A 16,498-nucleotide genomic window follows, 5' to 3' on the forward strand; every position below is an offset into this window, starting at 1 on the left:
GAGGAGAGGCTATCCTGTGTGTGTATGTGTGTGTAGCTTGAAGGCCTATCTGATGATATTTCTATCAAGGTCATTAAAGATGCATATGTACCATATTTTTCATAATTGCATATTGATGTATGTGATATAGATGCATATCAATGTGTATTACTATGGGCTGTAAATAGAGTTTAATATAATGTCATAATAGGTAGATATCTGAACTCCAAGGAGACTGTATTTTTATGTGTTTCTTTCTTCTGAAGTGGAAGTGTATTTCATGGGAGCAGACCGCGCAGGCTTTTGTGAAGTTTTTGTGAACTATACATTACCTGTGACCTCTTAGAGAGTTGCAATTGGCACAAAGGGGCCTTGGTTATTAAAGGACATAACAATGGGAGAAGCAAGAGAAGTACTGTGTCTGTCAAGCCACTGCTAAAGAATGACCATGCAATGCGTTTGATAGTCATCCCAGGTGACTCATTACTGACCAAGGGCGCTGCAGTTAAACAGGATCAGAGAATTACATTTTTTGCCTCGGTGTCGTAAATGCAATTTTGCCAAGTTCTGGTTCTCTATAAGGCCCCACTTTCTATTACTTAGAAATTCTCTTTCTTGATTTCTCATTCCCATTTTCATTCCCACAAATCTTTTATATTATCTAAGTTTAAGGAACAAAATACAGTGTAAGTTTGCTTATACTGTCTAATGATTCTTTCTATCTTTCCTGATATATATGTACATATATATATGTGTGTGTGTGTGTTCTCTCTCTCTCTATGTATATGTATATATATAAAATATCTGTATGTATGTGCATAAAATTCCAATAAGTAGTTTCTGTCAGTATCAAAGACTGTTGTTTCAAGGGCTTATTTGTTGCTTGAAGAAGTGTGTCTTTCCAACGAAGCCTGTTAGTCAATGAAAATTTACCAATTAAAGATCATAGAAGCTGCAGTGGAGCTAATAAAAAAGGGTTAGAAAGTATGTTCTTTGCTCTGATGAGCTGTGTGGTCAAATCTAGCATTTAGAATATACCCAACATGGTATAATTCACCTATAGAGCAAACTTTCCATCAGCTCAAGCGTACAGAGTTTAGAAAGGCCAAAAGGGCCCTGAAGAGAAAGAAGAAGACATTTATCTGTTCCCCTTTCTAATGAGCCAGCTCATCCCAATAAGATATGAGGTCCTGTACTCTGTCCTCTTAGTGTCCAGGATCTTTGCCAGTTTTTCAGATGTTGATAGCTATCTTTTGGCTATCTCCTGGCTCCAGAAAACCCTCCCTGACTTTGCTAGGCTGGGGTAGATACCCTGATCATGCTCTGTGCACACTTACATCATTTTATCATTTTTGTTGAAATGTCTATATCTTTTTACTACACCACGAATTCCTTTCAGAATGGGGACCATATTATTTTGTTTCCCTGAGATATAAATGCAATGCTTTGTTCATAGTTGGTGCTTAATAAATGTCTGTTGAACTAAATTGGAAAATGTGAGCTGTAAAATAGAGGTAAATGTACAAATGACGCAGTTTGTTGTATACAAGATGCTCAACAAATATTTTTTCAATGAATGAATGAATGAATAAACAAATTAACTGATCATATGAAATATTTTATTTTTTGTATATATGTCATGAAAGGAGAAAGGCTTGTTCACACTCTGACAGCGTTTTAGAGTATGGATTAGATATTGGAATGACATGTTGGAGAATCAATTGTTCCTCCTGTGGATAAACCAAGAAATGCTCTCATGAGTATAAACTGTGTCTCACTGCATGAAAAAAAATGTTGGTGCTCTCAGGAATTTAACACAGAAAGCAAGATCCCTCCAGAATTAAATCAATGGATTTTTAATGGTGTTAGTGTCAGCAAGCTATGTGTTTGTGGAAATTTAAGCATGTTTGTGATCCCCTATATATTTTAGAAGAATTTCATCTTGTTGGAAGAAATTGACACTTACACACATACAGGATTGCCATCCAAGCCACTATTTGCAAGAGGCCAAATTGCTTAGGGAGCTAGTAAAAGAAATCTGACTTTAGACTGAAGGTAACTATTCTATGGAAAAACTGGGCATTAAGTTTAGATTTGAAGAATGGAAGGGTATATATATTTGTTTTTTTACACGGAATTGGGGGGAAAGGCATTCTCATAGGAATACTAATCTAAATTCAGGGTTTAGAATACGTATTACATGTTTTGGGGATATTGTCTGGGATGATATGTTGGGAGCAGATTGTGTCTTAAATATTTAAAACTAAAGGAATCTGTAGTTTATTTATTAGGTGGTGGAAGTCTCTGGAAGTTTTTGACCAGGAAAGGAACATAATTATAGCAATCATTCATATTTATTGAATACCAGGCAATGTGATAGGTGTTTTACCTTCTCTGTGCCATTTAATTCTCTCAATAAACATGCAAAGTGGGTTTTATTGTCCCTTTTTGTAAATGAGAAAATCATACATCTTGGCTTGGGTTTGCCCAACACCAAAGTCTGTGACTTTTTTACTACAACAATGATTTTCAAAAGGTGTTTGTCACAGTCCTAAAGGTTCTTCTTTTTTTGCATGGACAAGCACTGGGAATTGAACCCCAGTCTCTGGCATGGCAGGCAAGAACTCTGCCACTGACCCACCATCACCTGCCCTCCTAAAGGTTCTTAAAAGAAACCTGAGGGACCATGAGGAAAGGGAATGGATTTTCAGATAGGCAGGACTCCTGGTCTAAACTGGCTTTGCACCTCACTTCCTCTAGAGCAATTCTACTTATTTTTCTGCTGTATACAACATACCACAGTGTTGATTAAAGAATCAGGGTCAACCAGAAAGGAAATAGTTAAGAATCTGAGAACATGTTCTGGGTTTTGCCCCTTGATGTTTAACATTAACATCAACTGGATGAAAACATTGGATGCACAGTAGCTGACAATATGTGACTAGGAAGGATAGCTTTATGTTGAATAGCAAACTTACGATGCATAGAGATTCCCGAAGGCCAAAACTTGGGTCAAATAAAAAGTTCAAAATTAACAGAGATATATGGATACTTTCCATTTAGCTTCAAAGGGTCAATTACACAAACATAGACTAGAACCGTGATTCTCAGAGTGGTCCCTGGAGTAGCAGCTTCTGCATCATCTGGAGACATGTTAGAAATGCAGATTCACAGCCCCCAAACTGGTCAGAAACTCAGGGAGTGTCACTCAGACACCTGCAGTTTAACAACCCCTCTAGGTGTTTTTTATGCACACTAATGTTAGAGAACCACTGGGCTAGAATAACCAACTTTCCCTCCCTACTTGCTTTCCTTTATTTCTTTCTCTTTCTTCCATCTCATTCCAGAAGGAATTTGAGGTGGGAAATCTGACTTAACACCAGTTTGCATGTAAGGATAAAGGTTTTGTTTTACAAAACTGTTAGTATGACTCAATGGGATGATGGAGCTGCTGCCAAAAGTAAATAGTTTGCATTAATAGTAGTGACCAAGAAAAAGGGAAGCCAATCGCCACTCCTCTTTCCATTTTTGGCATATTCCGTATATCTCTATTTTCTGTTAGATCGTATCTGCAGTTTAGTGAGAAACTGGTCTTAAGAGGGACATTGGAAAAGGGGCTGGCCAAGGAGAGTCATTTTCCTGAAGTTGAGGGGAGCCACTTCTGGTTTTGGGGGACCTGACAGAGAGGAGAAAGAGGAGAATTTTATATCTTGCTCCAGAGAGCAAAATACTCTATCAGAGAGCCCTCTCTATTGGTACTAAGAGGGCAAGATGTTGGCCCAGGCTTTTCCACAGGGTTTTGTTGGAAAAGTATTTAACACTTCTCTTCCTTTGGTTGTGGAATATGAGTTGTAAGGCTCATGTTGTCTGCCCCACAGAGGGTTTTGCAAAAGCTAAAAACGAGTGAAATATTTAAATATTTGAAAACAATCATAGGTAAATATAAGGCAACAGTACCATTATTAACTAAGATTAGTTGGTGGAAATTTTAAGTTCAAACTAAAGAAGAATCCCAGTAATTTGAATGGTCAAAAAAATGGGATGACCTTCCTCATTGAGCAGTGGGTTCACTGTCATGAGACATCTTTAGACAAAGACAGAGATGTTCGAGAATGAGTTGTGTTGGGTTGGAGCAGATGGTCTGTACTTAGCTTTCCAGTGCTAGTATTTCAGATAATGCAGATCTGAGAGAATGTGCTAATAGCCAGCAGAGTCAGTGTTTAATTCAACATTTGTTAATCACTCTATGCAAGTCATGTATATTGAACATAAACATACAGTCAAAAACACCAAGATGGACCCAAACTAGTTAACCAGAGCCCTAATGTTAATGTCCCCTTTCCATCCGAACTCTGATTGAGCTGGTCCCTTAGTTCTCTTGTAGGTCCGTTGATGTTTGGATCTGGCAAATAAAATAGAATTCCCCATGCTTTTTTATAATTCTTTTGCAATATCTCATAAGAGTGTAAGAATTGTTCTATTAGTGTCTAAGCCAAACCCTGAGTTGAATTACATTCTTCCTTTAATGTTAAGATTTCCTCCAGCTTTAATTTTGCATCTAGACCTTCTACTTCTTTTTCTGTCCCCAGACTATTGGGTGACATCAGTGACTTTTGCCTCCATGTACTCCATGGCTGGCTGCTTTCCAGCGGCAAAGGGATGAATGGATCCTTTTGTGTAGAGAGTTTTGTAATTCAACGAAGACCTTAGAGCCTTGCCAAAGACGATATGTGGGTATTTTACACACACTATATATAATATATATGTATATCTGTAATGTAATGAAGGTGACATTTTAGCATTGCAGTGGGTGGTAACTAATCAGAGATAGCGAAATCTCATTTTCTATACATTAGAAACTTTCTTTTCTGATTCAGACAGGACTGGTTGTTGGTCAGTTCTTTAAAAAAAAAGTCAGTTAAAGCTGGGGCTTATAAAAAAAGAGAGAGCAAGAGATGCATACCTTAAAATGTTTAATTTAAAACATGCATATGTGTATATATATATATGTGTGTGTATGCATTCTTATGTATATACATGCACACACATACACAAATAAATTTCATATGCTGAGTTTTTAGAGAAAGGCAAAGGACTGCCGATTGTCACTGCATAACTCATAACCATAGTACATCATATACAATTTCCAGTTTTAGTTTCTTTGCAGTAGAAAGAGAAGTTTAAGGACAGTTGCTGAGCAACCTGAGTGCAAGATCCTTCTAGATTTTTATCAGAATAGTTCAGTCTTTTATAGTTGTCTTTCCCACACCTAAAATTAGGGGGAAAAATTTGTTTTAAGCAACTTGTCTTTACAAAGGCTTTCCAAAGCATTCAACTTGGTATTCATAGAAGAAAGAACTTTTTTTTTCCTTTTGCCCTGTTTTGCATCAGTTTCTAGATCATTTAATGAACTTACATAATAATAGTAACAAGTACAATGTCATAACCAGGTTTAGAAACATATACCTGCTAAGTATGCTATTCAACTAGTAGGATCAGAAGAATTTGGAGCCTACTATAGAGTAGCTTTCCATCAATGAGTGCTGTCAGCCAGTACACATTACAGAGCAAATGGAGAATACCGATAATCAGGTCAGTTAAACGGAGGCCAGGTAAGAGAGCTTCTGCTGTTTAACTAAACTGTGTTTGTCATGATAAGATGAATAAAGGGATTTAGAAGCAACTGTGGATCTAGAAAAAAGAAGAAAACATCTGCTTATCTGTGACTGTTTAATGTTCAATACACATGTTGGGAGATTGGAGAAAGGCAGAAAGCAGAAGCTAAAGTAGAATGGGTCATTGCCGGATCTGGTTGCTTTTGTATAAACTCTTGAATTTAAGAAGCTACTAAGAGATAGTAGCAGTAGGTTCTTTTTTCCATGTTTTCTCCCTTTAAACTTTCCCAACTACATTTAATGTGGGAGGGAAAAGGAAGATAAACAAGGCACAGGGAGGTTGTGCCTATTCTTAGGAAGAACATACCTTTCAAGTTAGGAGTGGAGACTTTGAGATGTGATTAGAAGGTTTTCTAGACAGCTTTGAAGCAGAAGTAGTAGGAGTACTTTTATGGAGCATCATTCATCTTTATTAACAACCCAAATGATTGGAGGTTGGGGAAATTGCCTCTAAAGGACAATATAGGCTAAGAAACTGGGTTTATTTCTGATCTAAAAGAATATAGGCTAAAGGAACTGGGTTCTTTAGCTTAGAGAGAGAAAGAGAGCAAGCCGAAGGCAGACTTACTAATAGTCTCCGAGAATATGAGGGTTGTTCCATGAGTGATGGAGAACAGCTGTTTCCTGTTTCCACTGAAGACTGGATAAGAAAGAATGGAGTTAAATTGCCACAAATGAGTTGAAGAACTCCTTGGCCATAAAGTTCAAGATAACAAACCCGTAAGACCAAAGTCAATGCTCTGTTTCCGAATTTTATAGCTAGTGAACTGTCTTTCTTGGGTGGTTTAAATGTGGCCTGCTCTTGAACTATTTTAAAAAGGTCAACTGGACCTTTCACCCATGTGAGAGTCTGAAGTTCTCCATTTTCTGAGCCTACCAGTATTCTGTGGTTAATGAAGCTGTTTCTCTAAATATTCTGAGATTTAAAAGAGCAAAAGCTTCAGAGGCTCTTTGTTCCTATTCAGTCTGTTTTACTCCTTCTCTATAACGTAAAAAATTTCTATAGATTTGCCAGGGCTTTATCTACCCATTTGGTTGCTACTGTCATGATTTTTTTTTAAATTCTGTGTTTTCAGTGGATATATTTAATATATATGCTATATACCTGAGATATGATGTATATATATCTCTTTAATCATATATATTTGATTCAACAATGAAAGCAATGTCTTGTTCTAGGCAGTATTAGAAATATGAAGATGAGTGAGGCAAGACACACACCGTGCTAATTAGAAGCCCAGCAAATATATGAAGCTTTATGACAGGAGGCCTCATTATAGGAGGTCAGAAAGGGGAAGAAATTTAAAAACAGAAAAGTGAATTGTGGGTATGTTACTAGTTTTTCAATGGGGCAGATGAAAATGCCTGAACACTTATTCTCAAGTGTTGTTTTATCACAGTTGTCCCATATTAGGTTAATTATATCATTTATTCTCAATTGGATAAATGGTGTCTTGTTCACCATCCTGAGAGTATTTTCAAGGAAAGGTTAGATTCCAAGGACTGGCTGCTGTTAAGCTGTATCATTCAAGTTACAGCTTTATGTAAGCATTTACTGTGCGTACATTCTGCACATTTTATCTTTATCTTGTACAAATGTTTATTAAAATCTCATTAAAAAAAAATCTCTGCCTCTGTCATTGAATGTGTTCTGCCATCTGGAAAAGGTAAAGCTGAATTGTTTTTCAACTCTGACTCCCTCAACTCTCTTGGCCTTTGAAACCCAACATTGATGAGGGAAAATGGCTCGGACTTGTTCACTGGGAGGGCTTGAGTGAGTTGCTTTACCTCCCTGAGTTTCAGTTTCCTTAGTCTATCAACAAGTGAGGTGGGATGGATAGTACCACTTTGCAGGAATATTTTGAGGATTAAAGTGAAATAAGGCGTTTCAAGCCCAGAGTCCAGAGTGCCCAGCTCTCAAGTCTTATAATGTGACTGCTTTCATTCACAAAAGCATCACTTGTCTGTGGTGTAGTCACGATTGCCTCCAAATTCTCTTCATTTAATGGGAATGAGCTGGACCTGAGGGGCAGCAGGGTTTATCTGAAATTCCCGAGGGCACCCCAGGGTCCTATTGTATGAATATCTTTCCTTTTCTAAACTTAACTTCATCCAGGAACAGTCTCTATAATGCCAAATATTCCAGGAAGCGTTTGTTGCCAAATGACCTGAAACAGATTATGTACACACGTGGAAGGAAAGTGCACTCTAAACTCTATGGAAAGAGTATGCGTTTTTGTCCTACAAGGTCTAAAGGAGAGTTAATAAATCTTCTAGCAATCCAGGCAGTCATTTAATAGACATCGAGTAAATTGAATGCTGTGCTTTGAAATGCTATCAAATTGAAGACATGATCCTGACTCCAGGGAGGTTTATGAACTTGTTGGAGAAAACATCACACATGTATGAAATGACCACAAACCGAGTATCCGGAAGGGCAGAAAACATGGTAGGGCTTGAAGCCCTAACTTCTGGGGAAAGGCAGGATACCGGGTGTGAGTGGGGATTTAATATAGCTCTCAGAGACTTACAATCATCATTTGACTGAGTCATAAAACACCATGGTTTAAAGACGATTCAAAAACCACCTAAAGTCTTCACTTCCTATAGAAACTGGAGAGCATATGCGCTTGCTCTTTACTTCTTGAAAGGAATGCATCCTTCTCAAGTCTTCAGTGGTCAGGCTGATTTGCTTTCAGATCGCATCTGTACACTGTGCCAGACTATGCTTGCCTAGATTCATTTTTAATCTGCAGGATATGGAATATCTTTATGAACCGTTGTAAGTTATAGCAAGAGTGAAATTCCCAGCTAGAGACTTACCTCAGAAGCTGGGGCATACCAAGTATTTTAATGTCATTGGGTTTAGGAACCAAGATTAGGGCCATCCTTTCTATATTAGGAGGAGATTTATAAACCAGAACCTTTAAAGGGTGAGTATGGGCCCTCTGCAATGGACCTCTCAGCTGTGGCTCCCCAAAATAAATAAGTAGGGAAGCAGAATAACAAAACCATCAACTTAATAGCACAGAATTTATGGCTGAAATCTTGCAAAGCTTATGTCAGCAAGGAAATAATTACTGTCACTTTCTTTTAGACGCTTGGCTTTACGGTGGCTGTCACTTTTATCACAACATGCAGCTGATTTAGTAGTTCTATTTTTCATGGCAAATGGCCTGGTATTATGCTTTCTATGCATGTAGCCATGCAATTGAAATGACAATACATGGCTATAGTAGAGTGGAGCTAAATTTAGATCATGGATTGGAATACTGTTAATGGTTTTGGTTTAGTCATTCTGTCAGTATGCCAACTGAACGTTTTCCTCTGCTCTTTTCTCCTCTAGATTCTCAAATCCAAAGATTTAACATCTCCAACCCAACGCTACATCGACAGCAAAGTCGTGAAAACAAGAGCTGAAGGCGAATGGCTCTCCTTTGATGTGACAGATGCTGTTCATGAATGGCTTCATCATAAAGGTTACAAGTCACCCCTCTGTTTTCCTCCCCAGATGTTCGGAGACACTAACTTATTGCAAGTAATTTTAGATTTAAGGGTGTGGACTCTACTCAAAAAATAATGTTCTTGATTTCCTGTTTTCTAGACAGGAACCTGGGATTTAAGATAAGTTTACACTGTCCGTGCTGTACCTTTGTACCATCTAATAATTATATCATCCCAAATAAAAGCGAAGAACTAGAAGCAAGATTTGCAGGTAATTGAAATGTGGGCACATGAGGTGGGGGAGGGAAGAGTATATGTTGACCTTATAAGGGTAAAGTCAGTTTGCATATGAAAATGTGGTTGTTTGGTGAGACCTGGGAGTTTCATTTCTTTAGGCAAAGAAGTGGTTGGACTAAAATATATAGGGCAGAAAAGATTGGAAGAAAGAGATGGGCTCCCAGTTTAGAAGGGCTAATGTCCAGGATTGACTTAGTCATAGTAACCAGCTACCGTTGTTAACCCTCTGAGTTATTATGTAGTCAGTTTGTCCTTGTATTCTTTACTCAAGCAAACCTTCTTTCCATCTCTATGAATGTTATAGAGGAAAATAGCATTCATTCAAACTAATCCATTGACAAGCTCCCAATCCCAGCATCCAGAACCCTGAACTGCATTTAACAAAAGAAGGGATCCCCCTCTCCCCACAGCTTCTCTAGGTAACCTTACGTGTATTAGAACATTCCAAGTTTTCTAGCTTGTACCCAGTATTTCCAGTGACTTCCCCCCAATTTTTTAAAAGTTTATGAACACATAACACGGTTTTATTTTCCCCCCTCTCCTTCCTCACCTTTTAGTGAATTAGCCAAGAGTGAGGGAAAATGAAGAGATGCCAAGGGCCCAAGCCACTTCCTATATTAGATAACAAGTTCTTGAATGATACGAGGTAAGAGGGAAGTCTGTGCCCATGGCTGGTTGCAGCACCAGCCCACACTACCAGGAGTGGATTTCCCTCTCCTTAACTGCCACCGGCCAGACCTCCATCCACTTACAGAAGGCTCCTGTGGCCCTTGCTCATGGAAAATTACTCCCAGAGGTCCAGGAGATTTATTTCAGATGCTAGCATAGTCGTGATTCTCTGGAGTGTGGAGATTAAATGCTTAAACTGGCAGTCTCTTGAGCATGCTTTGGGGAGCTCGAGTTTCTACATCTCAAATGGAATCAGGAAAGTGTTGAGGATGCCATAAAATAAATGAAAAAGCCCTTTCTTCACAGCTTCCCCAAATAGCATTAGGCAAGCGTGACTCCTGTTTCACTTGAACCTAACTCACTGCAGTTTAGTGTAAGTCTCGCTTTATGCTCATTAAGAAAGGTTTTTGAGTATAGAAGTCTTAGGAAGAGCATGAACCCCCAGGTGTGATGAGGCACCTTCTTTCACTGTGCTTTTGTCATTGAGGGGTTGAACACAGCCTAAACTGGGCTGACTAAACTGAGGATTGACTAAAATAACCTGCCTGGATTGCCCTTGGGTTATAGGTCAAAGTCTTATTCGGTAGTAACCTTCATGACCAACGAGCCCTAGCTTTGACACAGAACTTCCTTCTGACAAGAGCCACATTTAGAAGTGTTGGTTGTCACCTGTGGTAGTCCCGTTGTGCCAGATCTATTTCCATGGGGAATGGCAGCAGCCAGCTGATGCCGCTGCTGTGGCCATCACTGCTGCTTGTGACAGTAAGCAAAGGAAAGATGAATATGGCTGGTTATATTTGATGAAGGTAAAGCTAAATGTTTATTACCCAAATGCATTTTTTCAAGGTATTGATGGCACCTCCACATATACCAGTGGTGATCAGAAAACTATAAAGTCCACTAGGAAAAAAAACAGTGGGAAGACCCCACATCTCCTGCTAATGCTATTGCCCTCCTACAGACTTGAGTCACAACAGTCCAACCGGCGGAAGAAGCGTGCTTTGGATGCAGCTTACTGCTTTAGGTAAAGGAAATGAAAATGGAAGTCATTGCATGTGTTAACTCTTGTAGTGCTGCCTTTGCCGTTTCTGGTAATACGTATTGACCTGAATGAACACATTGCTTTGAGGCCACCTATAGTACAGGATGGCTATCGTATCTTATCACGTCGTTCTTCTAAGAGACTTAGGATGGTTATTTCTGTGTTGTGTTCACCAGCTTTTCAGCGGTGAACCGAGTGTGAAGGGAGAAAACCAGCCCATGTCTTTTTTTTACGCCCACATCTTCTGACTGAAGAAGCAAATGAACTCTCTGCTGTTTCAGGGCAAATATAAGCTTGCGTATTATTATTTTAAACTTTATTATTATAAGTTTACATAGTAGTAAGGAGTGGGGGTGACAGTCAGTTCTTAGTCCAGGCAGATCCCACAGCTGTATGAAGCCTTCACCCATGTTTCAGATGCCACTGGCCACACATTTTCTTGCGGACAGCTGAGGAATACTGTTTGCCATGTCTTTAGCTACAGAATAAGAAAGAAGTTAGAGAGCAGGGCAAGAAGAATTTATTTCCCGATCCCATGTGAGTGCATGGAGGGAGAGTGAGAATGTTCTTCTCTGACTTCTTATCAAGTTTGGTAAGAGAAAGACTCTTTATTTATTTTGAGAATGGGGCTGTGAAGGGTCCTTACAGATAAAGTGCCCCAGGTGCCGGAGTTCATGAACAAAAGGACATTTTTTGGTTGTCAGAGCACTCAGCAAAACTGCATAGTTCTTCATCTCTGGTTTATTCCTAGATCAAGGTACTGGAGATGAAATAAGGAATTTATTCTCAAAAGAAAATGCCTTAGGTGGTTCCTCAAATATAGCCATTTTATATTTGCAGGGGTAGTACAGGTTTGATAACAAAATTGCCCAGGATTAACTGGAAAGGGCGTGATTCTTCCGAGTCACCTCCCTGCTTGTATTTGATTGTTTGAGGGTAAAGGATTGACTTTCTAGTTACAGACAAGGGGATCAAGGTATATTGCTCATGAGGGAAGCTAATCCAGCTAATCACCATAACATTCCATCCTGAAAATCACTTGAGATGACCATTCAAACCCAGCCCATGATATTTGCTCCATAGGTGTCCGTTGAATAAATAAATGAGTCATTTTTCTGGTTTGAAGTGGAGGGAATACCAGCTTTAAAGTCTCCATGGCATTTTCTTTTAACAGAAATGTGCAGGATAATTGCTGCCTACGCCCACTTTACATTGATTTCAAGAGGGATCTTGGGTGGAAATGGATACATGAACCCAAAGGGTACAATGCCAACTTCTGTGCTGGTGCATGCCCATATTTATGGAGTTCAGACACTCAGCACAGTAAGGTAAGGGCTTGGCTAACTTGTCTTTTCTCTCCTGGGGCTACTAAAGTGCGCCTGCTGATGGGATTTCCAAATGAACTCTAATTAGCATGGCGCCCTTTCATCCCACACATGAATGGGTGCTAGAGAAATCCTTCTGGATGACTGGAAAGAATGTAGGCTGTAGGTAAATCAGAAAATAGTGCTGATTGGTTTGGTTCAGTTGGTCTTGCCTTGCCATTTAGATTATAAGCAATTCGAGGGCAGTTTTGTTTAATTTCTCTTGGTTTTATATTCTTAACAGCTGTAAGCTTAAGTAGGTAACCAGAAAAAAGAAAATAAACTCTTGGAATAAGTTACTCAATGTATCACATAGTGTCATGTACAGCTACGATGTGGAGGGATCCACAATCTCCATGTAACAAAAGGGTTTGTTATTATCTGCATCAGGGACTGTCATCTTAGAAAGAGCATTGAAGACTTCAGATGATATTTTGGCATGGTGATTTACCACAGTATGAAAATTAGAAAACCATCCAACTTCTCTGAACTTCAATTTTTTATTAGTAAAAAGGGATGTGTTTATTAAAAATAATCTCTAAAATATTAATGCCAAATGTGAGAGAACAAAAAGGTGATATATGTGAAAATAATTTGAAAATTCATACCTCTGAGTCTTTTTTAATTTTACCCAAAGTAATGAGGATCTGAATGTTTTATCAAGTATCTTCAGTCAGGATAGAGGGCTAATTCGGAAGGCAGGTCCTAGATGGGATGCTACAGCTACCCAGCCTAGATCAGAAATGACTTGCTCTATGTAAAATGATATTTGTCCATATATTCCTTTCTGATGGCTTAATGTGTTGGTTTACATCATGTGTATTAATCCATAATTCTAGAGATTAAAAGGACTTCATAAGTTATCGTACCCAAACCTTTCATTTTTCTCCAGACATTGGGATTTAAAGGGTTTGGATGATTTTCCCAAGAGCAAATGGAGAAGTAGTTACAAACTGAGGCCCGGAATGCAGGCTTCCTTGTTTTAAAACCAGGACTCTGTTTGCTCTGTCTTCTTGAGTTTAATTCCTGAAATGTGACCACACACTGGGATTTCTATTCTGCTCTTTATGCCTCTGTAAATCTCCCTATTAAAGAAGCATTAGAAAAATTGCCTTCACTGCAGGGTAGGAAAATGAATCTGCTGCCAGAGAGATCACATAATGCATTCAGCCAAATTCAAGAGCTTGGGAGTTATCAATTATTTTGGACAATCTGTGCTGTAGAATTCCTCTTTTATTCATGTGCAGACTCATATGTATTAGATAAACGTGAAGGCTATTTAGTTACAAATGCCTACATGCACTAGCCTTTAAACGGACAGTGTGGTTTCCCTTCCATCAGCTGTTTTCCCAACTCCCCTGGAGACTCTGGCACCTCGGGGTGACCACATGCTCGGCCATGTGAGAGAAGCTTGCTCATGCCTGTCCCTTTGTCTGAGCTCTCTGGCTGGGCTGTCTCAGCTGGGCAGCGGCCGCAGTAGCTGTGTCGTGGGCAAGGCCCAGTTGCCAAGTAGAAACATGGTTCTCCTCCCTGACACACAGAGGGAGTGTGTGAAGGTTGAGACCACGCTTGTTTTTCAAGGAGAGAGGAAGAATAACTGTCATGGTCACAAATATGTGGTTTGGACAGTTACCCAAGAAGCCAGAGGCAGCTTAATAAAGTAGGCAGTGTTGCTGCGCTGAACAGATCGTCTGTCTTAGGCTGAAAAAATCGCAGTGAATCTCAAGGAAAAGGTCATTTGCTGTTTGACTAACGCATTAATGGCATCCTTGGAAATGTCTCTGTATCATCAGTGGGTAACTGGTAAAAATCCCATACTCCTTTATGACATAATATGGGGTTAAAGGTGCAGGATTTACTATAGAACTTCCTCTTCATTCTGTTTTAGGACTGGCCATCTATTCCTCCAAATTGACCACTGCCATTTACCACAATGGATAGTTTTTATTATTATTATTGTTGTTGTCGTTTTAAAAATGGCAGAGAGTAAGAAAGTGACTAATTTTTTTTAATCAACATTTTATATGCTTTATTGAAAGTTGACAAGTGCAACAGTTAACTACAGTGACACCTTACAACTGTGTAGAGAACATGCACAGACATATGCATATAACTACCATACAGGTAGCAGGCAGACACCCCTACTGGGGAAGCCATCTCATTAGCTAGAACTGAGTGACTAAGTAATAGAATAGACTGCTTTTGTTGCTCATTGTTAGCATCACTGTGTTTATGAAGCAGTAGTACATGAAAAGACTTTTATCAAAGTTTTTCTTCCACTTTAATGAAGTTGGAGATTACTTGACATTAAATTGACCTGCAAAGACACTCAACAGACAGATTTCCACATTGCAGACGGGTGGCTTTTTCCATACTGAAGGGTTAAAGCCCTGACAGGAGAGTGGATAAAAAGTTTACTCTTTTACTTCTCACTGTATTCATTACTTCCCCAAGCGCGAGTCTTATTCTTCCCAGAAAAGACTTACTAGGGCTATATGGGAAAAATAACATCTGTAACATCCCAGATCTCAAGAGAACTCTTAATCTAGATGGCCGTTGAAACTCTACACTCGTGAAACAACCTCAGATGCAAAGCAGTGCAGAAACCAGAGCAGAATTCTAAGAGGATCATGTTTTTGAAGGGAGTGGGAAAGCAGTGATCAGAGTAAAGGCTTTCGGCAAATTTGGGACAATCTGTCAAATGAGCAATTTTGTCCCGAATCAGTTTTTCAAACATGTATGAAGAAAAGGATTCAGTGGGAAAATGGTGAATTTATTCATGGGCAGAGTTGACGTAAATTTGGAAATAAGCTGAGGAAATTGAAAACCCGAAATCATTTGAATTGGCTGTTCAGTGCCATCGTAGGAAAACTAGCGGTATGGAATATTTTAGAAAAATCGTCACCTTGTTTTGTTTCTGGCTTTTGACATGTTCCCTGTTCTCTGCTGTGCCCTCTCAGGTCCTCAGCTTATATAATACCATAAATCCAGAAGCATCCGCCGCTCCTTGCTGCGTGTCCCAGCATTTGGAACCGCTAACCATTCTCTACTACATTGGCAAAACTCCCAAGATTGAACAGCTTTCTAATATGATTGTGAAGTCCTGCAAGTGCAGTTAAAAGTCTTGGGAAAGCGGCAAGACGATCCCGGCGATGGCGCTGACAACAGCAAAGATGACGACAGTGACAATGTCTGTAACAAGCAAACATGAGAGAGCCTCGCTTCATCAGTGTTAGCAAATTTTTGAGAAGGCGGTCCTAGTACTAGCTCAGATGCTTTGGAAGTTTGCGTGTTGGTTGTTAAAACTGGCATCTGAAACGAAACAGTTGAAGGCCTTTGTCTACGTTTCACCAGCTCTGTGAGAGAGAGACAAGAAGCCAACCCTTTTGTTGTTTTTATTTTTATTTTTTAGAAAAAAATAAACACTGGAAGAATTTGTTAGTGTTGATTATGTGAAAGAGAAACAAACAAAAAACAAAAACAGGAAAATCCCGTTAAGTGGAGTTGCTGTCCGTACCAAACCTGTCCCATGCCTCACTTGATTTTTCTGTACTGCTATGCAATAAGCACCCTTCCCGTTCTCACTCTTAGAGTTCACAGTGAGTTATTTATTGTGTGTTACCATATAATGAACATTTCATTGCCCTTGGAAAATAAAACAGGTGTATAAAGTGGAGACCAAATACTTTGCCAGAAACTCATGGATGGCTTAAGGAACTTGAACTCAAACGAGCCAGAAAAAAAGAGGTCATGTTAATGGGATGAAAACCGGAGTGAGTTATTATATGACCAAGCAAGTCTGCATTAAGGGAAAGACCCTGCAAACACATGCTATGTACCAGCTGCCTAAGGAAGCTTCTTGTAAGGTTCAAAAACTGAAAAGCCTGTTAATAAAGGAAACTTTCAGTCAGAAGAAGTCTGTAAGATTTTGTTTTCTTTTTCACTGTAATGGTTCCTTCGCAGTTTAGTAAACCAGTGGAACATTGAAATGTTTTGGCATGTACTGGTCAAACTTCAGACCTTAAAAT

At 39.2% G+C, this 16,498-nt stretch overlaps 1 protein-coding gene across 3 annotated transcripts in view; it reads left to right on the forward strand.

Moving 5' to 3' along the window:
- TGFB2 (transforming growth factor beta 2) overlaps positions 1-16,386 on the forward strand; it is an 84,981-nt gene extending 68,595 nt beyond the window's left edge. For 2 of the 3 annotated variants that reach the window (XM_077157865.1, XM_077157866.1), the window contains 5 exons: positions 9,001-9,133; positions 9,259-9,369; positions 10,911-11,088; positions 12,281-12,434; positions 15,431-16,386. In XM_077157865.1, the coding sequence (XP_077013980.1) occupies positions 9,001-9,133; positions 9,259-9,369; positions 10,911-11,088; positions 12,281-12,434; positions 15,431-15,589 (735 nt within the window). In that variant the 3' untranslated portion in view covers positions 15,590-16,386. The remainder of the gene's footprint in view (positions 1-9,000; positions 9,134-9,258; positions 9,370-10,910; positions 11,089-12,280; positions 12,435-15,430) is intronic. The other variant, XM_077157867.1, reaches the window with a different exon arrangement.
- The last annotated feature ends 112 nt before the right edge of the window (positions 16,387-16,498 follow it).

This window comes from Tamandua tetradactyla, chromosome 4, assembly GCF_023851605.1.
Source record: "Tamandua tetradactyla isolate mTamTet1 chromosome 4, mTamTet1.pri, whole genome shotgun sequence".
NCBI lineage: Eukaryota > Metazoa > Chordata > Mammalia > Pilosa > Myrmecophagidae > Tamandua > Tamandua tetradactyla.